Source organism: Microtus pennsylvanicus, chromosome 9, assembly GCF_037038515.1.
Source record: "Microtus pennsylvanicus isolate mMicPen1 chromosome 9, mMicPen1.hap1, whole genome shotgun sequence".
In the NCBI taxonomy this organism is placed as follows: domain Eukaryota; kingdom Metazoa; phylum Chordata; class Mammalia; order Rodentia; family Cricetidae; genus Microtus; species Microtus pennsylvanicus.
Window position 1 is genome coordinate 2,046,107 of NC_134587.1, and position 27,836 is coordinate 2,073,942.

General features: G+C 36.4%; 1 protein-coding gene across 1 annotated transcript in view; it reads right to left on the minus strand.

Moving 5' to 3' along the window:
- Window positions 1-508: 508 nt before the first annotated feature.
- Fsip2 (fibrous sheath interacting protein 2) overlaps window positions 509-27,836 on the minus strand; it is a 66,689-nt gene continuing 39,361 nt past the window's right edge. The window contains exons 17-23 of the mRNA XM_075984384.1: window positions 18,427-27,704; window positions 14,637-15,128; window positions 9,532-9,623; window positions 7,557-7,603; window positions 4,355-4,398; window positions 2,010-2,079; window positions 509-645 (exon numbers count right to left, since the gene is read on the minus strand). Coding sequence (XP_075840499.1) covers window positions 509-645; window positions 2,010-2,079; window positions 4,355-4,398; window positions 7,557-7,603; window positions 9,532-9,623; window positions 14,637-15,128; window positions 18,427-27,704 — 10,160 coding nt within the window. The remainder of the gene's footprint in view (window positions 646-2,009; window positions 2,080-4,354; window positions 4,399-7,556; window positions 7,604-9,531; window positions 9,624-14,636; window positions 15,129-18,426; window positions 27,705-27,836) is intronic.

The following is a 27,836-nucleotide window of genomic DNA, read 5'->3' on the forward strand; positions in this document are numbered from 1 at the left end:
GGGACAACAACAGTAGACATGCCAGCAGGGGAGGGAGAAAGAATTCAAGGTTTCCACCCTCCACAAAGAGCCACAGGCAGCTAAGGAAAGCTGAGAGCAGGAGAAATAGGCTTACCCAGGAAAGAGTACACCAACTGGTTATTCAACAGCAAGGAGTCAGCTCTGAAATTATGCATTCAAGTAACATTATACAGAAAGGACAGGTTATATGTATGAATATATATGTATACTCATATACATGTATTCTTGTAAGTAATTAATAAAAGATGCATGAATTTGAAAGAGAGCAAGGAGTGTACGGGAGGACTTGGAGGGAGAAAAGGAATGGGGGAAATGATGTGATTATAATCTAAAAAGTAAAATAATGAAAAAATAATTTTGTTAAAATACAAGCCTTTATCTAAAGTATATATTTTAAGTTGAAGTGTTATAATAATTGGACAGCATGTTCTACTTTAAATATCATTTTATTTTGTAGGGAATCACAATTTTATCAAGTGGGGAAACTTTAGTGCTTATCCTGGTGAGGTGGTGAGGAGGATTTTGGAATACTGCCGCCAGATCTGGAGAACACCTTTGACAGAGTTGAAGATACCTTGGCCAGCACTTTAGACCCTTGCCTGGAAATAGTGTTCTTGGATGTTTCTGTATAAAAAAAAAGATGGTACTAGTGAACTGAGAGATAATTGGAGTAGTTACTTTACAGCAATAACTTAGAATTAAGAAGCTGGCATTTGTAAATTTATCTGTGCAAGATCAAGCACGGCTACAGTGTTTTCACTTGTCTGGTTAGGCATCCCCTGAGGAATCGTGCATAGGAATGCACATGCGTTCTCCTGTCTGTTCTTACACCAGTACCAGGCTGTTTTCAGTACTGTAGCTCTGTAGTAGAGTTCATTCATGCATGATGAACTTGGGTGAGGTCGAAGACCTTGCTTAAGACAGTACAGGTAAAATGGGTCTAAGCTAAGAATATGGTTCAGTAATTTTTTCTCTCATGGTGTAGTATCTACTTGACCTTGAGGCATATCCATTAAGTGTGCAAAGCCTACTTCCTGTCCCTCTTGAACACTAATTGAAAGTGCCTAATGAGTTGAAAATGGAGATACATTTCAGTGCTCTGTATATGGGTTCTATGACAGAGTATGCAAGTATGAGAAGATAGACATTGTAAGAAGAAATATCTTCAAATGCTGTAATTTCCCTATGTTGTATAAATTTCCTTTTGAAAGTCCACAGATATAATTAATTGTCATGTATGATATGACTATATAGGTAATAAAAATGTCAGTATTTGCATTCAGTTTTCTGTATCAGTTTATATTAACCTGAGTCTTTTAGCAAATATCTCAATTTATGATAACTTGTAATAGAACTTGAAAACACATAGAATATCAAAACTCAACATCTTCCTAACTGCAATATATAACTTTCAAAAGTCAGCAATCTTTATTTACATATACATATTTGGTTTCTCTCTTTTTTTTTTAAAGAAAGCCCTTAAGAGGTTGCTAAGCATCTATCATTCTAGTGACCAATGGGTCCCGCCAGTTCCACTGAGCCACAATCCTTATTCCACTTTTATTACATCATCCATCTTGTTCATGAAGCCGTGCTTCTTGTGAACAAGGCTGCTTCTGAATGACCATAGGCCCTAAGAATCTGGAGCTCTGTGTAGCTCAGCAGCTGTGGAACCTTGGAGAGCTCATTTTGGTTTTCCTCAGTTATTCCCATTTAATTCTTTGGTACCATATGAATGGCTGTGGCCTAACAAATGTTAGTTAGATCATCTGTTGGTCCTTGGTATCCAAATTTAAAGACAATTTATATAATGAACTGTAGACTTTTATACAAATAATATGAATATTATATCAATACCATATTAATAATGTCCAAAACAAGGGCCACTCATCCTGGAAAGATCAATGATAAAAATGTCTGCATTCACAATAAAGTTAATAAGAGTTTAATTTCATTGGCAGTTAAAAGTTACTGTATGTAGTTTGTACCTGGAATGTTTTCCTTTGAGGGACGTCCACTGGTGGCCGTATTTTTTGATCCTTCAAAGATGGTGTGAAACTGCCAAGACAAATTGGTATACTTAACCAGAAACAGTAAAGATCACATTTGCCAACCAATACCCCAATACATATCAACCATTGTATAAATTCATGCAGGTGAAATCTGTATTCTGTTTCAAATAAGCTCTCTTTGAGGCTCAAGCAAGTAAACTTGCAAGCCATAGTTCTGAGGATTTGTTTTTGCGATGGGTGATGACCTTGCCTATAACCTCATGACACCCGAAGGCTGAGCTCTCTTGACTCTTGTAAAATGTCACTTGCCTACCTCTTCCTTTGCATTGATTGCAATGCATTGCAAGCATGTTTCTGAGACAAGGAAAAATGATACAGGAGAAGCTAAAATGCTTCATGTTACAACTCTCAACTTTCTCTGTGGAAAGTTTAGCAATTTACATGTTCTGAAACAATAGAGTCACTTGTTTTGGTATTTCTAGGAACATGCCAGGTACTTGTTTTATTCTAGAGAATTGTGCCATTTCTCTGAATAAAGAGGAGTAACTGTCCCTAAAGGCTAGATACAGCTACTGCCAAGACTTGAGTTCTCAAAATCTTTGTATACCTTCAAGTGCTCAAGAGAAACTTCAGACAGACATGTAGGTATTGCCTTTGCTAAGTCTCTCTATGGTTCGAGACAGGGTTTCTCTGTAGCTTTGGAGACAGTCTTGGAACTTGCTTTGTAGACCAGTCTGGCCTCGACTTTCACAAGAGTGCTGGAATTAAAGGTGTGTGTCTCCACTGCCAGGCTAGCTTTTGACTCTTAACAGTCCCTCCCACTTTAATCATCTGGTGAAAATGCCCTGGGGCTCTAGTCTGCTTGTATGTTATGTTTCGTACTCTTCAGGTTTGTATCTACTTCCATTTTCAATTCCATAAACAAAGAACAGGAACAAAACAACAGGTCCACCCCATAGTTTTCATCAGCTTGGAAGCTTTATGTACTCTGGTAAATTTAGGGGGCATCTTACCTTCATGAATGACACTTGCTATGGTAGCAGAAAAAACAATCCATTCTCTATCCCCACGGGTTAAGTATCAAGGCCTTTCTAAGCAAACTAATTCTATCTTTCCTTTCTATGAAGTTTCAATGTTGTGCCGGGAAATAGTTAAAGAAAATTTAAGAAATGATATTGACTTCTCTTTGAAATTTGATTTCTCAACCAAAACTTCTACTGCTTGTTTTCAGATCCTCAGTATTACCCACAGATTTCAGTTGTAATCAACTGGTGACTACGTGAGTGTGAAGGTTACTTATTCAACTTTCCTTAGAAATGCCATTTTCACAAAAGTTTGGGCATCGAAAAGGTAACAAACAAGGAAGTACAAAAGTGGAAGGGTGTAGACTAGGAATTTAGCATCAGCCAAAGAATATCAATGATTCCCAGACTATAACTCCAGAGCCTCTCTTTCATTGACCTACAATTCCCAGTTTCATTTTCTCCATGGTATAAATCAATTGAGATTGGAGATTGTTAAATAGATGCTCACATTCATAAAAAAGATGATGTTGAATGTAGAAGTAACTTATTTCTTTGGAAAATTTACAAAAATATCTTTAAGCGTGATATAGGATTTTATGGACTGGGTATGAAATTTGTACTATACTGTAAAACTGGTGAGTTGCTGGTGACTTTGTAATTCTGTATTCATGTATGTGGGGGAAATTATGAAACTTGATTAAAATAAACCAAGAAGACACCATGAGAAAGAACAAAACAAATAAAAGATACAGCTGGAGCTAGTAAAAGGGTTGAGATAGAGGAGCATTCCTCAGTCCGCACCATGTAGTAGTTAGCTGTATGTGAAGAGCCAGTCTGTAGGAACATGGGAACATGGGTGAAACCAGATGTTCATAGACCTTTTGACTCATCTTTGAAGTTACTGTGTGTGTCCTGTCTCCAGCTACCAAATCAGCACTGGACCCTTAGCTCTGGGCAGAATCAAAGAACTCACTCCTTTAGGGTTCTCTTCAGAATCAGAAGAGGCCATGAATGGAAATGTAATTAATGTTGAGAATCAGTTGCTTATTATGCTCACCCAAACAGCGGTTCTGACAAAAAACAGAGGGTCAATAGCTTTCATGAAGGGATGTTTTCAGATATTAAAGACAGGTTTTATTCAGATGGGGAAATTTGATTGTGAAGTGATTTGAATAGTGCTATGTTTCCTGATGTTCCTAAATAATGCTACTCAGACATTGATAGAATTTGAAAATTGAGATATTTTACAACTGAACCCAAGTGTAGAGAAATCCGAGGATATTGAAAGATATTTACCTGAACACTGCTTGAGTCCCCTACTTGTGTCTCCTGAATATGTTCTGTAAAAGGCAGGAAAATACTTTTTTTACATATACACATACATACATTTATAGACACATACACATTCATAGAAACATACACATTTATATACACATACACATTCATAGACATATACATACATTCATAGACACACATTCATAAGCACATACACACATATATTTGTTGATACCAATCCAATATTTTTATTTCAAATAATATAATATAGGTATACTGAGCAATTATTATTTTAATGACTAAACAGTTGGAACACATTTGAAACAAGTAAGAGCACTAGAATGTTGGAAGATGTATTTGCCTTTCATTTGGAAATCATGAAAAATGAGTGTGATGTGTCAGGACAAGCAAGCTCTGTGCTTCAGTAACTACACATCCATGGAGAGCCACTTAATTCCTGTTTGTTTTTTTTAACCTATAACAGAGATAGTTTCTAAGGGCCTTTAAACTTTAACATACTTTATGTTTATTAAATTAGAAAGAGGTAAGAGAGTCAGACATGATGATACACGCTTTCAATCTCAGCAGAGGCAGTCTGATATCTGTGAGTTCAAAGCCAGCCTGATCTCTAAAACAAGGTCCTGTTTAACCAGAACTACATGGTAAGACTCTGTATCAGCAGAAATAACAAAGTTATGATGTTTTAAAGCAGGGCGTCTTTGAGCTAATACTCAGACAAAATGGAATCCCTTTAGATTAAAAAGCTGCCTGAAGTTTCAAGAGAGTTGAGCGCATCACTGAAACACAAGGAAGCGGCAGTAAGTTTACCAGCAAAGTTTCTCAGAGACCCGTGATTAGTAGGGCCACTGCCCTGCCAGTGGAGGATTTCTGTAGTCTCCGCTGCACTGCTTAGACCTGGGTGACAAATTAAATACAACCATTCTGACTCAGTTTCTTTATACATAAAACGGAAATGAGACTGTTTACTTTGGCTGTAACATAGAAGACATGATGCAGCAACAGGAATCACTGCACATTCAAGTATGAAGTATGCCATACGTATGAAGTCATTAAAAGCCATCACAAGTGAATATTATAAATTATCTTTTGGGATTAGTATAGATTCTAGCAAGAGAGTAAAAAAAAACATCAAGTAATTCTTTTAAGAATTGCTAACTAATTCCTAGAGGATCTGATTTTACTTTATATTTCAGATGACTGAGCTGACTTCTGACTTTTTCTTTGAAGTGATTGAGAATGTTTGGGTGCAATAAGAGGGCACAAACTGCAAACACAATTTTTTTTTATGTTTCTACAGTGCACAGGTATTGGACTTCCAGGACAGTTAAGAACGCTATTTTGATTAAGAGGTGTATAAAAGTTCCAGTTATAAGCGACTCAGTTATTCACAATTACTTGAAATTTTGTTTTATATTTTATGAAACTAGGAATAAGTACGTTCATAAACTCCATTGAAATATATACTGAAAACTCCAACGACTCACATGTCATTTCAGCTTAAATATCTAATGAAAACCTTAATCTCATAACTCAAACTGTTTTCACATGCTTCCTTCCCACTCCTGTAGCTTCTTACAAAGCTTTATCACTCAGTCTTTTCAACATCTATATGCCAAATGCTGTTTTCGGCTCCAGTGGACATCAATTCAGCAAGCTTGCATTTGATACAGAGCAGTCAAGATCAAATAATTAAAATACACAGTCTTTTAGCCAGCTGAAGGAGAGAAAAAGAAAGCAGAGCTGTGGCCTGTGTAAGGTCACAGAAGGCAATTAATTTCAATTTCAGGGACGGTGATCTAAAGAGATCGCTCTGGGAAAGTGACGTGGAAGAATTCTACAGGTGAGGGGATAATAAGGCAGACTAAGGGGAAAGAAAATTCCAAAAATGTTGGCAAGTGAAAGGCTCTGTATGATTGAAGGACAACAAAGAGGTCAGGAATCAGAGTTTGATGGAGTAGAGGAAGGCCCAAGGAAAACAGAGGAAGAGTTATGAAACGTAACTGGGGTAGCATGAACTAAGGTCTTGTAAACATCGCAATGTCTTGAAATTATGTCATTAGAAAAATTGGAAGGGACTTAACAACCTCTGGATTTATCTTACATTCTGATGATTAGATTTGTCAACTCAAGTTAACGTGTAAATTCCATAAGGACAAACTTTGTCAAGATTATTTACACATGTAATATTATAACAACAAAAAAAGAACTTTTTGATGAACCTTAAGATTAATAAATGAATAAATGACTTGGTCAGTGACAACATCACTGAAAAATATAAGAAATATGCATAATCCAAACATCAACGTTAGGCAAAACAAAATAATACACAAAATTTAACCACAGGGAATGAGGCCCAGTGTGGATTCTTAGACAAAGAGTTGGAGATGTTGGATTTCACCTCCTGCTTGACTGTCTTCAATAATAAAGTCAAGGAATTTGCAGTAGGTAGTTCCTGGCTGGATCATAAAACCCATGAGCTGTAACTCAGGAATCTCACTGGTGATTACTGTTCTGCACACATTATGATATGATGCTGCTGTTCAGACAGAATCACTGCGGACAGCAGTGAAAATTATTTTGACATCTACATTGAGAGAAGGTGGTTTCTTGAGTAGGTTGCAGAGCAGTAGTTAGGATAAACTTGTGGTTTGAAATTCAAGGTCATGCTTTAGTGAAAATGGCTCTATACCTCTTCTATATATTGTTTACTTTTTACTTCCTGAGTTCTGAACAAATATTGTAGTAAAACTTCCTAAAAATGTGGTAATAGGTTCATATAAACTGATATTTAAAAACAGTTCATGCCAGCCAGATTTCAATGAGAACAACTCTATTTTGTCTTTAAAAGACCTTTTGCATCTTTGTAGGGGTAAACTCTAATACAAGGAAAGCATAACTTTTCATTGAGCTAATTCCAGTTCTAGTCCAGATATAAATTAGCATAGCAACACATGTTTCTTTATTCACAGGAGAATGGTCAATGTAAATTTACATACCAGACTAAATTCATGTAAGACAAAGCATTTGGATGAAATGATAATGGATCACTTCCTAAAAGTAGACATGCTTAATGGAAAAGTAAATTAGTATCACTTTCAAATCCAATGTCAATCATTTTCCAAGTAGGAAATAATTCAGTTATCAAAATATACAAAAAAGTTACATTTTCATCAATTTCTATAAGTTAAGAAAAATATCCAACCTTCTAACGTATTAGTCTTCAGATCTGGTTTAAACTCTTCTGCTTCACTAAAATAAAATAAAAAGGAACAATTTTTAATTTGTTTGTTTAACAAATGAAGAAGCTACTAGTTAATAAGGATCTGCCATTCTCCTTTTGGAAGCTACTAGTTAACAACGATCTGCCCTTCTTTTGGAAGCTACTAGTTAACAACGATCTGCCCTTCTCCTTTTGGAAGGTACTAGTTAACAACGATCTGCCCTTCTCCTTTTGGAAGCTACTAGTTAACAACGATCTGCCCTTCTCCTTTTGGAAGCTACTAGTTAACAACGATCTGCCCTTCTCCTTTTGGAAGGTACTAGTTAACAACGATCTGCCCTTCTCCTTTTGGAAGGTACTAGTTAACAACGATCTGCCATTCTCCGTTTGGAAGCACAGCTGGGATAACATAATGCTAAAACTCAAAGTGGAGAATGATTTATAAACTGATTTCCCCCACTTATAAATTTATTACTAAATATAAATAGAATTTACAACATTAGATCGTTGCAAGGAACAGCTTTGTGTCATTGGGCACATTTACAGGGCTGTGCAAACATCACTCCCACCGCAGACATTAAACACTAGCACCCATTTCCTTTCTTTTCCTCCAGAAAAATCAATCTGTTACTTGATATCTTTAGGATTTTGAATACTCCAGACAAGTAGAGTCAAAATTATATTTGGCATTTTGTGACTTATTCTAATTATTCCATTGTCGTCCATATTTTAGTATGTGATGATTTTCTTTAAATAGTAGATAATATTTAAAAGACTAAGACACTTTTTCTCTTGAACTCATCCACTGATAACGATGATTAAGGTTGCCTTTCTCTTTGATTTATTGTGAATCACGCTGGTACTGACGCATGCTCACTAACATCTGTGGCAGTACCTGCTTTCGGTTCTTTGTAGAATATATTCAGAATTGCTGAATCACATGGTAATTTCATGTTAAGTTATTTAGGGAAGGTCCACATTGATTTTCACAGTGATTTCACAATTTTGTAATTTTAGTGTCACTGAGTGAAGGCTTCAGTTTCTCTCTATCCTTATCTTCTGTTCTCTTTCCCCACCTCTTTCCTTTCAGTGACTGTCATGGTTTCAAACTGGCATCTTCTGTGATTTGATTTACATTTCCTTAGTGATTAATGCTGTGGAGAGCATGTGCGGTCTGTATGTCCTTTCAGAGGAATTTTCTGTTCAAATATGTATTTTTAAAAATTGGTTTTGTTGTTTTATTTTGAAGTATGGTGAGTGGTTTAGATATTGACTCATGCATATATAAATATAAGTTATACACACCACACACACATCAAACACATCCCATACACTTAACACACATATATGTGAGTAAATATTGCAAGTACACCATACACACAAATGTATATATACATATATATATGTACATGTATTTTTCATTCCTTGTATTGATTTTCATTCTGAATTGACATTAATCACACTGTCACAATACAGTATACTGCTAAATCTATTTAATAACTTATACTTTACGTTTTGTGCTTTTATATTAATACAGCTAGTTTGTGCTCCTAAAATTAATCTCTGAGCACTCTGACTAAACCTTTCTCCATGTCTTCTTCAGATCCTTCTCATAAAGCAGTGCTATATACCTTTAGCTTACTTCACAAAGCCGAGCAGCAATCTTTCTATGCTGACAGCACACTACCTGGTCATCCTTCAGGTAATAATAACAATACCCACAAGCACCACCATATCACATTAGCCACTGTCTGATCCGTGACATTTACCCCAGAGACCAGGTGGGGGCTTGGTGACTAGAAATGTAGCATGGCATGCTAAGAGAAAACTTGAGACAGAGTCAAGAGATTAGAATCAGAAGGATCTGATTCTGGACCCCTGATTAACGACAGATTTACTAACAGACCCAGTTTTCATCTCAGATTTCTAGGCTTGTTCTGCATTAAGTTTTATTTACCCAGAAAGGAGGTCTTCTTGGTTGTAGGATGAAGTGCTCATAATTCTATGTATTAAGTAATGTGTTGGCTCAGGAACAAGAATCTCTTCTTTCTGTAAAATCATAGATCAGGTATTACACACAGAGAACCTGATACGTATTTTCTCCTCCACTGCATATTTATACTCCAATCAAGACGTTAATGAAAAGAAAGTTTTACAGATTATGTAAAATATTTTCTAAATAGGTAAAAATAGAGATGGTCCCTTTAATTCTAATTAAAATTCCTCTTCTAGTGTAAGTTGTTTTGAACTGGTTCTGTAAAGATAATATATTCTAAATTTTGATATTAGATTTTGAACCCATTTTAAACATCAACCTAGTACTGATACTAAAAAATGTGACATTTTAATCCTTATGTAATATTTTAAACATTAAAATATTTTAATTACTGTTTATTACATTATATTAGAAGAGCAGAGATACAACTCTGAGAATTTCATAAGTTTGTCTGATCAGACATTTTATCACATATCTATTTGTTGGGAAATCCTGTGGTTTTGATTAGACTGAAATTAGATGTGTTCATTTTCTGTGGTTTACTGCAGACTTGGTATTTGTCTAAACATAAAAGTACAAAAGCTATGCTGCGATGTTTAATTAAGGCAATTGTCTCAAAGGAAATATCCTACAATGTGATTTCTAAAAATATTAGTACTGACTTTTGGACAAGATTAAACCAGAAGGGTCATTGAGAAGTTTAAAGCATTAATATATGTGTGATATTCAAAATACCACATAAAACTTGCTACATTGAGGTTAGTTGTCAAAAACTATGTAAGAAAAACATTCACCATGTAATTTATGAAGGTAACATATCTATTAAGCAAAAGTCTGTTTTCAGACATGTTGCAAGATATTGGATCACACCAGGTGAACCCTCAATTACATTAAAATTCGAAAAACCTGTTTCTAGTTGTGATGTGGCTCAGATCAAGCACACACCTTTTATCCAGGAGCTTTCTTCTTGAATATTGTAAACAGGATTAAATAAAGTCAACCATAGATCAAAGGACAGGAGGATCTCTATAAATTAGTTGTTTTCTAAATTCTGGAGTTGCAATGAACAATGTTGTGGACTAAAGCACATGACTTTAGTCCTACCACCCAGGGAAATAAAATTCGATATAGCTCCTAACAGCTGTGTTTGCACACTATAGAAATCACACATCATGTTCATAGAATATTACAAAAACCCTCTACAAGGTTACTAGAAAGGTAACTAATTTCCAGTGGGAGCGGAACAAACAACAGTGCTTTCAACTACCAGGAACAAACAACAGTCCTTTCCACTACCAGGAACAAACAACAGTCCTTTCAACTACCAGGAACAAACAACAGCGCTTTCCACTACCAGGAACAAACAACAACGCTTTCCACTACCAGGAACAAACAACAGTCCTTTCAACTACCAGGAACAAACAACAGCGCTTTCCACTACCAGGAACAAACAACAGTGCTTTCAACTACCAGGAACAAACAACAGCGCTTTCCACTACCAGGAACAAACAACAGTCCTTTCAACTACCAGGAACAAACAACAGCGCTTTCCACTACCAGGAACAAACAACAGCGCTTTCCACTACCAGGAACAAACAACAGTGCTTTCCACTACCAGGAACAAACAACAACGCTTTCCACTACCAGGAACAAACAACAGTCCTTTCAACTACCAGGAACAAACAACAGCGCTTTCCACTACCAGGAACAAACAACAGCGCTTTCCACTACCAGGAACAAACAACAGTCCTTTCAACTACCAGGAACAAACAACAGTCCTTTCAACTACCAGGAACAAACAACAGTGCTTTCGACTACCAGGAACAAACAACAGCGCTTTCCACTACCAGGAACAAACAACAGTCCTTTCAACTACCAGGAACAAACAACAGCGCTTTCCACTACCAGGAACAAACAACAGTCCTTTCAACTACCAGGAACAAACAACAGCGCTTTCCACTACCAGGAACAAACAACAACGCTTTCAACTACCAGGAACAAACAACAGCGCTTTCCACTACCAGGAACAAACAACAGTCCTTTCAACTACCAGGAACAAACAACAGTCCTTTCAACTACCAGGAACAAACAACAGTGCTTTCGACTACCAGGAACAAACAACAGCGCTTTCCACTACCAGGAACAAACAACAGTCCTTTCAACTACCAGGAACAAACAACAGCGCTTTCCACTACCAGGAACAAACAACAGTCCTTTCAACTACCAGGAACAAACAACAGCGCTTTCAACTACCAGGAACAAACAACAGCGCTTTCAACTACCAGGAAGCTCTTCCCCATTCACGCAATACTGACCAATATTGAGTCAGTGGAGCCGAAATATGGATATCATTTTTTTTTTTTTTTTGGTGAATTGGCAACTGGGGATGTTTCATAAGGCAAGAAGAAGTCTGCCAACTTTTGTGTCCTTTTGGCTTCTATTAAAAACACTTTCCATATACTGAGAATAAATATGCTCTCTTTTGAGGAAAAAATCTGGACATTTTACAAGGTATGGGGTACCTGTGATTCAGTCATTGCCAACTGCTCTATTGTCATAAGGGCACCCTTAGCGTGATGGATATGTTCAAGTGCAGAGACCTTCACAGGCTTAGCTATTGAAGGAAGCGTATTACAGTGAAACTGGTGCCTATCTAAATTCCTTCATGACTAGGATATGGTAGCAAATGTTGTCTGTCCCTTCCCACACGGAGGAAATAGCTCAGTTGCCATCCTTAAGCAGCTCATTCATCCCCCGAAAGAGGCACACATTTATCTGTTGGAACTAACAGAATGGATTTGGCTATCACAGTTTACTGATGGTTCATCAACCACTGATGGAACCAAAACTAATGGAAAATGGCAAGCCTATAGACCAGGGATGGAATGGCCAATACTGAGGAAGGAAACACAAAATCAGGGCAGTGCTATCGGCTATAAGACAAACAATTAGGAAAGCAAAATGAAAACCTCTGTCTTCTCCAACACACAGTACATGTGCAATAGTATAGTTTTAAGGTCATCAAACTAGAAAACCACTAAGTGGCAGATAAATGGCAGGAATATCTAATCACTGGGGCATGAATGGAGATGGTGTAACCTAGCAGAACTTAGTAAAGACAACAAATTTTATGTAGCTCATACAGATAAGATAGAAAAATATCTAAAATAATGAAATAGTGGAGAAATTGGCATCGTGTTTAATTAAGACTAGAATATTAAAATTCACCAGGGAACAAATTCAGAATAATTCAGCAAGAAAGATAGATTATACATTAGAAAAACTTGAAAGTTTATGCCTAACATTAAACAATAAAAGGAAAATGGAGAACCAATTTAAACCAGACAACCCTATAAGAATAACTATTATAAGGAACCCATAGCCAGGTAATGGTTCACACCTTTAATCTTAGCACTTGCAAAGGAGAGGCAGGCACATAAGAATTACAATGATTTAAAACATACTTGCAAGATGCAGGCTGAAATTCAAAGTGCATGCCTTTGTGATCTAAAAATAAGTACACTCAAACATTGAATTTATATGTAAAGAAATTATATATATATATATATCTATATATATATAGTCCATATATACTAAGGTGTATTTAGTTTCAAAATTTCAAAAGATGTTTTTATTTAAAAGACAAAAAAAATTGCCAAAGGTAAAATATGCAAAAAAGGAACCCCCAGAGTTTGGGTTCAGGTAGGGTTTTGATTTTCATCTTTCCAGGAGAATAAAAAATTCTGAATGAAGAATCCAGAATCCAGTGAACACTGGACAAGTGAAACATCTCAACCCCCCCCCTCCCCCCGCACGCGCGCGCAAAAGAGTAAATTGGCCAAGTGGTATTACCTACCTCCAGCAGACAGGCCTGAAATCCCAATTTGGAGTCCCAGAGTAGTGACCCCAAAATTCAGCTTCAGATTACAATCTGCTCAGGACATTTATATCCTGAGTTCAGATCAGACTGATACATTTTACAGAACCTTGAACTCAAAAATACCTAATCCTTGAACTACCCAATACAGCCTAGCTGGACATTGTGGAAAGCTCAGCCGAGTAGCTTCATTTTTGTAAACAGCTTTGTTGTGTTAGGGCTAAAATCCATTCCTTTTTATTTAGACAAAACTAGGGAACTTTTACAGGATATTCGATCACTCTGTGAACCCCAGGATTACATTTCTTACTGGAAATAAAATTGTGTCTAGTTCTGGTGTAACTCAGGCCTATCCCACACCTTTAATCCAAGAGCCTTCTGCTTGAGTACTGTAAACAGGATTATAAAGCCAACAATAGGCCAGGAGGCAGAGCATCAGCCAGCTGATAGGAAATGAAGCTAGGATTAAACCGTAAGTAAGATGGAGTCAGGAGGACAGATAGAGAGATGAGCAGCAAGTGGAGATGACTAGACTTGAGCTGAAACTTTTGTTGTTCAAGATGGCCTAGGACAAAGCCCTCTTTCTGGGATGTCACTGGAGCAGGAAGGACAGCCAGGGGCTTCCTCTGCCTCCCTGAGCTAGCAGACTTCCACCCCAGCATGTGGCTCTTGAGCCTTTGTTGGTAAAATTGAACATGCGAGATTTAGTTACAAACAACAAAGACCCAGACAATAATTTTCTTTTTGTTTTCATTTGTTGTTTTTAGTGCTACGGGTTGGACCTAGGTCTTGACACAAGCTGTGTCACAATCTGACTTTCCACAGAGTTCGAACTTCCATATAACTTAGACACATGTTTGGATTCGTCCTGTTTACACTAAGCTCTCTATGAATGTCCAGCAAATATTTATAGCCTCAAACAGATATTTATTTAATAAATAAGGTTGAATGTTCCCAAGAAGTGTCTCTTTTTCATTTTCTATTCAGCTACCAGTTCTAGGTTTCTTTGTATTAAATACTTAATTGAGTTTCATGTTCAGTTAATTATTTTCCCTATGCTATGTATCTACAGGCTTATGCAGATAATGACTCTAGCATGCTTTGCTAGACAGTCAAGGTGCAACCCAGAACAGAGTGTATGAGGTTGTCTACCCTTCCAAGTTTCTGGGAGTCACCTTTTGTCACCTACCTTATATTGTAACTTCTCCCTAGAAGACGGTTCTGCTAAGCTTTTGGAGGAGGCCATGTCAAGCTCAGCAACAGCTCTTTTAACATGTGTCTTGTTAGGTTCCACCATCTGGTTTTCGGTTGTTTCAATACTGTCAATATTTTCCCCGGATGTGGGGTGACAGCATTTACTTAGTGCTAAGAACTTTCTCAGGCTGCTGGTGCTCGTGGTTGTCTTGGGAGACACGACTTGGGTTTCTAAGTGTTTCGCAACCTTTGCGGCACGACCTCCAGATGTTTCCCTTAAACACTGGTGTCCGACAACCTCTCCTAAGACAATTTCCTCTTCATCAGACACTGTGTCCTCTTTCAAGCTAGTTTCTGAAGCTTTTTGGCTAATGTCGTGAGCTACTAAGCGAATGATGAGCTCTTTTTTGTTGTGGATGTCTTTCAAAAGCTCTACTCTGGTGACATCAGGCCTTCTTACGTTTTGAAATGAATTCCTGCCAACAGCCTGGAATTGAAAGTACAATTAAGTATTAAAAATAAACATGTCAATCTGTTTTCTTATATTACTTTGTGTCATTGCTATGTTTCATGATTTCTAACTACAATCTAGCAAATACTTTCAAATTTCACATACTGGCATATTTTCATTATTTCAAAAGAAGGAAATAGATAAAAATCATACGCAATGCCAGATTGTATCTAACATTTTTACATTAAGATGATATTACTCCATTGTAACTTATTCCAAATATCCAGTCTAACAGAATAGTTTAAGCTCTATAAATATTATAAAATAAATTTTAAAATAAATTTATTGTTTTCTATTTTTGTAATTCCCTCCAAAATTGTTTTAGAGCTACATAATTAACTTTTTGTTTCTAATAAGTAATCTTATAAAAATCTAGACATTCATTTTTAAAGAAGAGGCAGGATTTTAGAGGATTCTAATTATTAAGGCAATGACCCATTGGAATTGTGGTCTTTCTTTAGATTATTTATTTTCACTCCATAATCACATTGTTTTTTTTAAAAAAATAAGTAAATCTTTTCTTTTTATAATTCATTTAAATCCCAATTATTTTTTAATATAGAATAATTCAAGAAAAAGTAATTATAACTCAGTAACCAAATTATTCCTTTTTGGTGGCCTTTTCTATATCACAGAAGCTATAAGTTAATTTATAATTAATCTTCAGCTCAACCTTCATTTTCAGCTTTCCAAACCACATTTTCAAGTTACAATATTAAAATGATATCTTCTGTGGGAATAAACTATTTAGAAGCAACTCTTGAAAAATTCAAAATAATCAACTCTATCTATTATTTGTAAAAAAAAATTAGTAAGGTTAGAAAATCCAAATATATGCAATATAGTTTGGGGATTGTTATTGCAGGCAGTTTAAATGAAAAACATGGTGTCGCTAAGCAGAATACTGAGCCATGAGACAAAACCAAGTGCCTAAGACTATTTTCTGTTCCTTTGTTGACAGAAGACATGCTCACAATCAGATTGGCAGGTATGATTTCTGTCCGAGTTCCTTAAGGCTGCTGGTTGTTTCTTGTTCCCGGTATTACTGCTGCCACTATTATCAAATGGATTTTTCTCTACTCACAAGGAAAATGGCATTCTTGTTTAAAAACTCACTGTGATTGAAAGTTGGTAGTCAGGAAAAAAATGTTCTGGATGGTTTTATAGATAATTAAGGTTTATTTTAGTAATATTTTATAGGATGATCATAGAAATTTTACAGTCAGGGAATGTCTTACGTATGATTAACTTATTATGGGCTGTAAGTAATTTTCAATATTATACTGGAAAAAATTGCAGTATTTTTTTTCTCCAGAGAAAACAGTTTTATATTGGTTCAGTGCCATGGCACAGAACACATTCATAAAGAAAAACCAAAAATGTACACATTCAATGTAAGGAATTTGAAAAGAACCTCCATGCCAGAAATGGGTTACATTATATTGAACTGTTCACCCAAGGGGTCTTATAGGATCTTTCAAATATTGCAGGCTATTGATAAGCCTATTGGTTACCCTCTGTAACTTGACAGCAAAGTGCTATTGTTCTAGAAATCACATACATACGTCTTCAAACATGGAGAGATAGGGCCGGTGCCTACCGATGGAGAAAAGTAGTTATTAATATCATCCAGCTACAAACCCTGGGCCCTACACCAGTGATCTGACTGTAAGATATACAGTTGTTGTAATGGCACAAAAGTTATTGATGTGGGATTTCTCCTCTGTATGCTGTGAATACCATTGGTGAATAAAGAAACTGCTTTAGCCTGTTGATAGGGCAGAACTTAGGTAGTAGGGGAAAACTAAACTGAATGCTAGGAAGAAGGTGGAGTCTGAGAGAAGCCAAGTATCCCCACCACAAACAGATGCTGGAACCAGTAAGCCACTGCCCCGTGGCAATACACAGATTAATGGAGATGGGTTAAATTAATGTGTAATAGCTAGCTGATAAGAAGTTTGAGCTAATAGGCCAGGCAATGATTTAATTAATACAGTCTCTGGGTGGTTATTTCAGGGCTGAGCAGCCGGGAACCAACAAGTGGCCTTCCTCCAAGTTATAGCAATAAATAAACCAATTTTTGATTGGATGTAAATCCAATCAAATGAGATAGAACCCAGATCTGAAACTGTTCAAGTGATTAAAGACCTGACACTAGAGAGATCATTGGCCTAGGGAAAATCCATTTGCTATTATTCTGTAAAGGAAGACAATTAGATGGATTCTCATGACATATTGCTACAGATGAGTGTGCCTCATTCATCCCTCATCAGAGAATAATCCTTTTGGCAATTAACACAGAGACCCACAACTAGAAAATACACAGAAACTAAGAGACTTTGTAGCACTGAGCCCTAAAAGTAATGTCTTTAGCAAACCCCTACCTGTAAGGCCCAGGTATCCATGGGGAGAGGAGAGGGAAAGACTGTTCAGAGTCACAGGTGTGGATGGTTGCAAGGAAATGGCATCTTCTAGATGCAACACAGTAAGTCTGTTACACATATAAATTCCCAGAGTGTGGCAGCATGCACAAGTTCAAATACAATGAAACTCCAGTGTTGAGAAGAGGAAGTGGATACATAGTACTACTCCTCAGCAAGAAGCTATTTGCAATTGGTAACATGCTGGGAAAGGGAAAATTGGTTTTCTCTAAAAGAAAGTCACTACATGTATCAACCATTCCCCAGGGCAAGCCTTATGACCAAGAGTCATTTTTGCATGTTGTTTGTTGTTGTTGTTTGTTTTGGTATGTTTTGTCTTATGGTTTTCTTTCTGTTTCTTTGTCTTTTAAGATAGAAGAGAGAGAAAGAAAGAATCTGAATTAGGGTGAATATGGAGGAATTGAGGACACAAGAGGAACTGAGACAAGGATGTGTACTACATAAAAGAATTGAAATAAAAATACTAAAAGAAAAATAGTACTACAGTGCCCTAAATAAATGGCTTTTAATAAATGTTCTTAAAATATTCTAAATATAATTATATTCCAGTTGTTCTAGTTTTAATAAAGATCCATAGTTATGTTTCCTTGCTTCAAAGAAAATAGTTTTAGGGGATTATCTTATGAAAACTAGCCTTAGGCCTTTAATGTGAAATAGGGAAATGACAGGGTCAGTCCTTGAAAATCCTGAATGTAGAGATGAAGCGCTGTAACCCATTTCCTGTGTGGCTGACAGAAACAACAAGTTTATCTTTCTTTATATCTAGGGGAAAAAAAGGAAATCATAGACCTGGCTCACTGTTGGCCCATTTCCTCCATTGCTGCGATACTTACCTCTAAGGGTTTTACATCTAGCCGTCCTGTCCTGTCCAATGAGATGCGTCTTTCTTTCTGTCTTGTTCCTAATTCAGACACGTCTGTGGAAGAGTGACCTTTTCCACTTATGGAAGCTCTTCTCAGCTCTGCTATGCTATATCCGGTTCTCTTTATACAGTCCATTTTAAGTGTTTCCAGAGGCTGAGTCTTCATAGAAATAACTGCTAAGTGTTCTGAGATGATATTTGGATCTATTTTCAGTGGTTTATTTCCGACATGTGGAATTATTCTAACAGGAAGTTCATCTTCTAATACATCATCTGACTCTTTGTCAGAGTCAGAGTTCATTTGTTCAGCGTGCTTTTGTGCTTTCTCAATGATTCGATTTGTGTCTAGATCTCCAAAAGCTGCAACGTAAGAACTCTTGGTGCTAACCCTACATGAAGGAACGTTCGAAACTCCATCAACAATTAAGCTAGCAACTTTCTTAGGGAAGGACTTCTTTGTATCTTTCACATCGTACATCTCATTATGCGTTCCAGATGGTTTTATTACATTATTGTAAACAGACTCAATAACCTGAGAAATCATTTCAATGTTTTCTGGATCTAAAGATTGTTCTTCAAAATTAGAATCTACAAGACTAATGTTACTTCTGGAAATTTCAGCTGTTACAGATTTTGTCAACTGAGATGCAATTTTATTTAACTCAGGCTTCGTTAAATTGTCTCCGTCTTTGCTTGCAGCACCAGGACGCTTTACTAGTTTAGCCAAAAACAAAGCCAAAGCTTCCTCCAAAGCTCTGGAGTCTAACATTAAATCTTTTATAAATGAAGATTTTTCCTGAGACTTAAGTTCATCAATAATTTTCACCACCTTTTCCATAATTTGGACAGCTTCCAAAACTAATTCAGAACTTGAGAGTTCTTCATCTGCTTGAGGTTGAAATTCAGAATTGGAAATCTCCTTCACCATTAACATACCTATTATGTCAGAAAGGACATTACTCTTCCCCTTTAAGTCTTCAAATACAGATGTAGGAGAGCCAGAGTGTTTTAAAAGGTTGGTATAAACAGAATCAGCTACCTTTTCAATCGTTGCATCGTCCGCTAAAGGCACAGGTTCTGATTCCTTGGCAGGTTTTACAACTTTGATCTTACTTTTGGAGATGCATTCTTGGATGGACTTTAATATTTTTGCGCTTATTTTTTGCATTTCAGTTTCTTGAGATTTAGTTCTTTCTGTACACATTTTTGGAAACACAGATAAGAGCTTTGATAAGAATTTTACAGTAATTGCTTCTATTACGTTATAAGATAGCTTACAAGGATGTGGTGGCTGTGACGGAGTAGTTAAGGCAACATTGGTGAGGATATTTTCAACAACATTGTCCACTTCTGCACACTGATATGGAGTCAGCTCACCACCGAAATAGTTCTGTAACTGATTGCCGGCCACTTCTCGTAGGACTAAATCAACCACAGTTTTTGAAAGGACTTTGCATCCACTAACTATACAGTCTTGGATAGTTTCCTGTGATCCAAACTGTGGCAAAAGATTATTATAAATTGTCTGAACCACCAGTTGAATAATTTCATCATCATTTGGATGCAGGGATTCTACATACTGTATAATCATATCTTCATTTTTGGCAATCTCTTCTGCAACCGTACTTACTAACTTCATTTGAAGCAAGTCAAGTTGTGTCAAAAAATTTGGTTGAGATATTTTTGTTTTGACATTGGATAGCTTTGAAAACACTTTCGCTAAAAGAGCTGAAATCACATCATCCAAAAATTTAAAAGGCAGCTTTATAGTGTATGGAGATGAGGTTTGACATTCCTTACTGACTGTTTGTACTACCTTCTGTACCTTTTCCTCAACATCTTTTGTTTCCAGAGGCACGCATGCTGAAGCTGGTACCTCATCAGAAAATATCAAGTTAAGCTGATGCTGAAAAATTTCACTTATCACTGTGCTAGTTAGCCTTTTTGCTAGGTTTTCCCCATTGCTGTTGATGTTCTTGCAAATAGACTCTTGAGATGCACATTCCTTTAAAACATCGCAAACACAAGTGTGCACGATTTTATTAACAATTGATTTTTCAGTTGTTGGCATTCTCTCTAAGGAAGGCATCTTGTCAGCTGTTTTCTGCACACTTGGCACCTTATCCACAGTTTCATTATTTGTGCTGGATGATGGTACATCTGTACTTGCTTCTTTAGATCCGGCAGGCAACGTATGAACTGATGATTCTTTAATTGCTTGTGAGATCATCTCAGTTCCCTTCGCTGGCCTAAATACCTTGATTTCTGCGTCTGATAACTGCTTCAGCATTGAGTCAATGAGTCTCATAGCTGTGTCATAAAGTTCACCTTGATTTGGCTTATTACTTTGATCTGGCACTCTATCATGTGTTTTTGTTTCTGCTGGTGATGTAAATACTAGCTTGTCCACCATTTCAGTGATGACATCTTCTAGAAACTTAGCAGGAATAATTGTAGGTTTACTTCCTGACAAGGATGGCGGATGGTCTGGTTTTTTAGGTTGACTTTTAATCGCTTTCTCTCTTTCTACCTCACTCTCGTCTTTTCGTTTAACTTCAGTTTCTTCACTTGCTTTCTTTTTAGGAGCAATATCTTTGCTGACTGATGGGGATCTATCCTTTGCTGTAACAGGCTGTGCAGAATCTTGAAGTATCAGCAAAGTTTTATCACCTAGGAGGCTTTTGCTGTATATTGGTCTGGAAATGTCCAATGGCTCTTGAGAAGATATTATTAAAACATTATCATAAATGTTCTCAATGACATTTTGAACGTGTTCAGTTTCTGAATACGGTTCTTCATCAACATCCACTTCGTCTACAGACCTCATTCTTCCTTCCTTGACTGGCTGCTGGGTTGTTTTTCCAACTTTTTCTGTCATTGTCTCTTTGCTCTCACTCTTGGGCTTGTCATCTGTGTTCTCTACACTTTTACTGGTATTGTCCATTTTCCTTTCATTGTCTGTTACAAAATCTGATCCATGTACCTCTTTCTCAGAAATGTTATCAACAGTAGCAGTAGCAACCGAATAATGGGTGTATATTTCAATCATCTGCCCCTGCTCATTGATTAGAACTAAATTCTCTTTTTCAGTTTGACTACTTTTACATATGTCTGTCAAAGGTTCAATCTGAGTTTCCTTACTTTTCACACTGGTAGCTGGAGACATAGCTTTTGAGGCAGCCTCATGTTCTTGAGTGGCAGATTTTGGTTTGTTTTCAGCATCTTTCTTTGTATCTGTGACATCTGCAGTTGATGCTGACATCAGGTTGATGATATTGCTTTTCATAATGGTAGTTATACAGTTAAGCATTGCACTTTTGGTTTCATCTTTTCTCATTGATAAGTCTTTAGACAGAGCCAGCCGGGTCTGCTTTAAGGATCTACTAATCTGCATGGAGGTTTTCCGTGGTAGACACTGAACCCTTTGACTGATACTTTCTGGATCTAGAAATGAAAAGAAAGTTGAACACCAGTCTCCTGAAAGTAGTGGCTGAATCTTGAATGCAGAGATTGCCTTTTGTGCTAAAGAAGAAACCATTTCTATAACAATTTTACCAGTGTCACCTTTCTGAATTCCATCAGATCCCAATTTCCCTATGAACTGATCATAAACAAAATTAGATATCTCATCAACTGTCTCCTTCCCAATTGGTGGGAACGAAAATATTTCTTCAGCATGTGGTAAAACCTTGATTTCACTTTTCCTAAACTCCCGTATGAGAGAGTTTGCGAAGTTGATTGCTAAGTTCACAATTTCTGGCTCTGGCATATCCTTTTTCCTAGAATCTTCAGTAAGACTTGCAAAAGAACAAAATTTGTGAGCAAGGCCAACAATTACATCTTCTAAAAATGCAGCTGAAAATAGTGAAGGCTGAGCCTTTTCTTTCCCAGACTTAGCAACAACAGAAGCTTTGCCATAATCAGGTAAGTTACCAGCAGGTGGGCCTTCACCATATAAAAATGGTCGCAAATGATGATCCATGATTTCTTTAATAATGAAACCAGCTATTTTACTGAGAAATGAACCTCCCTTTTTCTGTGACTCTTTCTGTATTTCGGCTTGGAATTCAGAGTTTTTCAAAATATTATTACATATTGAATCAATGAAGTTGTCAGTAGTTCCCACCGCAGTCTCCTCTTCAGTGGCAAATCTGATCTCATGCTCAGAAATTTCTTTTAAAATCTCATCAGTCAGTTTTGAAGCTGCAGCCATGAATTCGTCATCATCATCTGGTCCAACCTCTTTCTCCTTTAGTTTATCTGTAGTGTCATCTGAAGGGAAGATACTTACTAAAAGCTTATAAATCATATTTTCTATCAGAGAAGAAGGAAGCACTGTCATGCATGATGGCAAGGCACTGGTATCCTTCAAGATGACATTGAGCACATTTTTGATGATATTTTCAGCTCGAGGGAAAGAGTAGGAAGAAGGCATTAATTCCCCTGAAACTAATGACTGCACCTGATAGTCATAAATTTCTCCCAGTATAAAATGATATATTTTTCCTCCAAAACAAGTAGTGTCATTTTGTATAGCCCTATGTAGTTGAATCTGTGATTTATATTCATCTAATATATTTTCATAAACTGAGTTGACCGTTTTTTGAACCATTTCTTTATATGTCTCTGAAAACCATAGACTCTTATCCAAATTTTCTGCAAGTAAAATTTCGGATGTAGTGAACTCTAAAATAATTGATTTTACTAATGTTGTAACAAGGTCCATTATTTTTGTTATAGCTCTCTCTGGGGGTTCATCAGCCAAGGAGTTCTGTATGAATGACTGAAGAATATTGCATAAAAGCTCAGAAATTACCTCCTCCAAAAAGACAGCAGAGTTCACAATGAAAGACAATTCTCTTTGCTTAGGGTTTGTTGCTTTTTGCTTGCGGGGTTGAGCAACTGAAGCTGAAAGAAAGCTTTTATCTCCCGATAAGAAGGACTGTAGATGGTGATTGAAGATCTCTTTTATTATAAAACTTGCTATTTTTGAGACAGGTATGCTACTTATACTTTTTTTATCTTTTGTAAGAGACTGGTATAGATCCGAATGAGAAAGGTCAGCGTAAATGGAGTCAACCATCGACTGTATGTCTTTTTCTGAAATCATACTTTGCTTTTCATTTCCATGTTTTACAATACATATTGCATGTTTTGAAATTATCGACATGATTTCATTTATCAGTTTCATGACTGTGTTACTTAATTTTGATGGAGGAGTATCAGAAGGCCCTGCACTGGAACGTGTTCGGCTTATCTGTGATATAAGTTGAGTGACTATTTTTTCTAAATGAATATGCGAGAGCATCGTAGTATATATTGTTGATGCTTGCCTTCGGAATCTTGACTTACTAATATCATAATGGACTCTATTTACCAAAACATTTTGACTAAGTTTGGAATGTAAACTTAAAGGCAGATTTGCTACAAGATCTGGTGGAATTTGGAAGTCAAAAATTTCAGTCAGAATAATTTTGGTTATCCGGCCAGCCAATGCCTTTGTGTCATTTAGAAAATCTTTATGAGTCATGATTTCCATTTCATATTCTTCTAAAACTTTGCTGTACACAGTGTCAATAATGTTCTTGAGTACATCGCTCCTTACTGGGGAAATACACAGCCGTTCCTCAGCATTCTCGATAGTTGTAACCTGGGCTTTTGAAAATTCCTCTGTTATCCAATATAGAAGAGCTTCAGCTTTATCAAACAAAACAGCTTCTGAATTTCTTGTTGACTCCACTTGTACAATGCCAACCACTCTGTGAAATATTTTGCTTACGACTCCAGAGACCACATCTTCCAAAAATGCTGACGAATAAGCACTAGTGTAAGTTAGCTGCTGCTTGTCGGCAAACCATTTAGACGCTGGAGCGCATGATTGCCTCTTTTCCAGGAATGGCTGAAGATGCTGTTCACAGACATATTTAATAATCAAACCTGCAATTTTATCGATGAAAACATCATTACTTTTGGTGATATTTTGTTCCAATGATTCTTGAGAATTGGAGTTTTCTAAAATATTTGTGGAAACAGAATCAACAAGATGGCGAACATCATCTTCTGAGTAAAAGGACTTGGCTGCCTCTTCATCTTTCGAAAATCTAATTTCATGTTGGGAAATCTTTGTTCTAATATCACTGATCAGATTGGAAGCAATTTCATTAAAATTTACTCCTTTATCTTTTGGAGCTCCTATATGTGAAACCGTTTTAGAAAAAGGGAAAACTTTAGATAATAGTATGCTGACCATATCATCTAAAAATGTGTATGGTAGCAATGTATTATATGGAGGCAGACTCTGGTTTGACTTACTGGATTTATTGATGTTACCAAGAGCATTATAAAAAGTATCATCAGCCATTGAATTAGAATAAGAAGCAGCTGACAAATCTCCAGAAAACAGTGGGTGAAGAAGGTAGTCTGAAATAGCTGCTGTGATTAATTTGGTAATATTTTCCACAAAAGCATCACTATTTTCAGACTCGTCAATGTCAGGATCTAGCCCATGCTGCTTCAGAACATTTCTATATATCGAGGTGACAAGTTCATCTACAATATCTGCATCACTAAATGGAAAGGATGATTGCTTATCGCATAGAATAGGAATCTTAGCTTGGTCTAAATGGTTATTTACCGAGTTTACTATTTTTTGGGTCATATTTTCCAGTTCAGCCTTATTATTAGGCTTAGGACTAAAAATCTTTGAGAAAACTCTGGTAACAATTTCCCTTATGAATTTATCAGGGTTAATGCCAAAAGAGGATGACTTCTGCAGTTTGTGAGACTCTACAACTTCATTGAGAACTTGTTTGACCATATAAGATACATCATCCAGCGGAGTTTTTGGGCGAGGTAAATTCTCTCCACATAAAAATGGTTGAAGATGGTTTTCAATAATCTCTTGGATAATAAAACTGGCTATTTGGTCAATCATAATTGGACTTCGGCTAATTATATTCTTTTGTATTAAATCAAGAGAACCAGACATTTTAAAAATATTTCTGTAAACAGAATCTACCATCTTTTGGAGGTTTTTATCTGTGTGGAGATTTTGGTCGTCACAGATGGTGAACCAGATTTTATGTTTTGAAATGGCTGACATAACCTTATTTGTTATACAGTTGGACATTTCATCAAAATCTGCACTCATTCTACATTGTTTCTTCAAGGATGAAGGCTTCATAGGCAGGGGAAGAAGCCGAGCTAAAAGTCTTCTGATGACGTATTCTAAAAATGAGTGCGGTAACATGGTGCTGTAACCCTTTGACAACACAGGCTCAGAAATAAACTTCCTTAGATTATTTTGAAGTTTATGTAGTATGATTCCAGCATTGAGCATATGATTTGAATTTGATTTGAGCTTAGCCTCAAAGCAAGATGGAAGCTGGTAGTCTACAATCTCTAACAATATTCTATTAGACATTTGTTCAGCTACTGAAGGATTATCATATGGCAGATTATTACCACAGGTTACTTGAAATTCATATTGCTGTAAAACGTCACAATAAATAGAATCAACAATCTTAGTAACACATCCTTTATGTGCTGATGGGAAATAGAGCCTTTCTTCAGGATACCTTAGAACAGTAATTTGAGCATCATTTAGGTCATTCACTATATTGCTGATAAGCGATGTATTTATCTCATTGAGCCAGGTTTCAGTGATGTTCATATTTTTCCTCCACAATGAGGTAGACAGCTTAAGAAATAATTCTGAGATTATGTCCTCCAAAAATGTGGCTGAATATACACCACCATTTACACCTCTTTGGCATAGCTTATGAAAGTCTACTGCATTCATTCCCCTTGATTCTTGTCTTCCAGGAAGTGGTAAAGAGAAAGGTTTTACAGCATGTTGTTTGTCACACGGTGTCTGCATCTTAAAGCTAGTTGCACTGGGATTATTCAAGGACCTGCTCAAAACATTGTTGTCATAGCTCACAAATCCTACATGGCCATTAGTTTGTCCCAATTCTATGAATTCACTCCTTTTTGCTTTGGGGGGAAAAGGCTGTATTTCTCCTGTTTTGTAGTTCATGCATTTGTTTTCAAAAGGAGCTTGTTGAAAACCATGCGATAGCTTATCCATCAAAGATTTAACCAAACTGTGGGATACAACATTCAGTATACGATCTGATGATAATAAATCTTGATCCATGTCTGCCAGGTTTTCCAAAGCATCTGACATGTAATCTCCTTGAAATTGTTCATAGTCCATTGATGCCTTACAATAATCAAAATCTCTACCTTGAGCACTTCGAAGTAATTTTACATGTTGGCATTCTTCTGCTAGCTCACGAGAAAGAGAACTATCTTCAAGAAATGCAGTGCCCGTGAATTTTTCTAGAAGTGTTCTAATAAGTTTCTCGCACACAATATTGAGAAGAAAAATTGATTTGGGGGAAAGCCCTAGATTATTTGTAAGTATTCTATTATCTTGTTGATTATTTGAGGTAAGACATGTTCTAGCTAGCTTACCAGAACTCATACCCCCATCTGGAAATTCATCTGGTAAAAATAAATCTAAAACAATATTAAAGACTTCATTGACAACTTCTTTGGATTCATGAGATTTTAGGTTACCAACCAGACTGTTTAACCTACATGTGAGGTAATTTAATTTATTTCTTTGAGCAAGGTAGTCAGTTAGGTGAGGACATGATTCCCAGTCTCTGGCGTCTATCTGACTTTCCATGGTATTGGCTTTGCAGAAAAAGGGCACACTATTTTGAAATGTAGAATATTGTTTGCTTCTTACATTATTTTCAAAATGGCGATTTATTCCTAGTTCTTTGGACAATACAAAAATCATTCCTTTTAAGAGATCTTGAAAGATATCATCAAAGTCAGAAGAAGTCAAACCTGGAGAGAACCTGTATTTGGGTTTGATGGAAGCCTGAAATGCCTTGTCAACACTTATAATGTTACCATTAGAAAGAATGTCAATGATAACTTCAAAAATACTTAAAGCAAGTTCTCCAATGGAAATGGACCTGCTCTTATACACTTGAGAATGAATTGAGATATATTTGTTAGATATTTCATCTTGGATTTCCCATGCTTTGTCTTTGATATCCTCTTTGGTGCCATCAGAAATGTTTGAAATCAAGTAGCAGATGACTGAGTCAGAGAGATGTTCACAAAACTGATACATTGAAGAGTTACTATATATGCTTTTTAGAGGCTCTTTTGAGTTATAATTTTTCTTTGGAAGTGAAGAAACGTGAGACAAGTTCTCCTCGGTTAAAACTAAAAAATAAATGTAACAAGGAAACATAAGCATTTTTTTTAGAATGGATTAAAGAAAATTAAGGATATTCAATAGATTGTCAATTTATCTTGCTCCTATTAAAGTAAAAGGTAAAACTTAATAAATAAAGA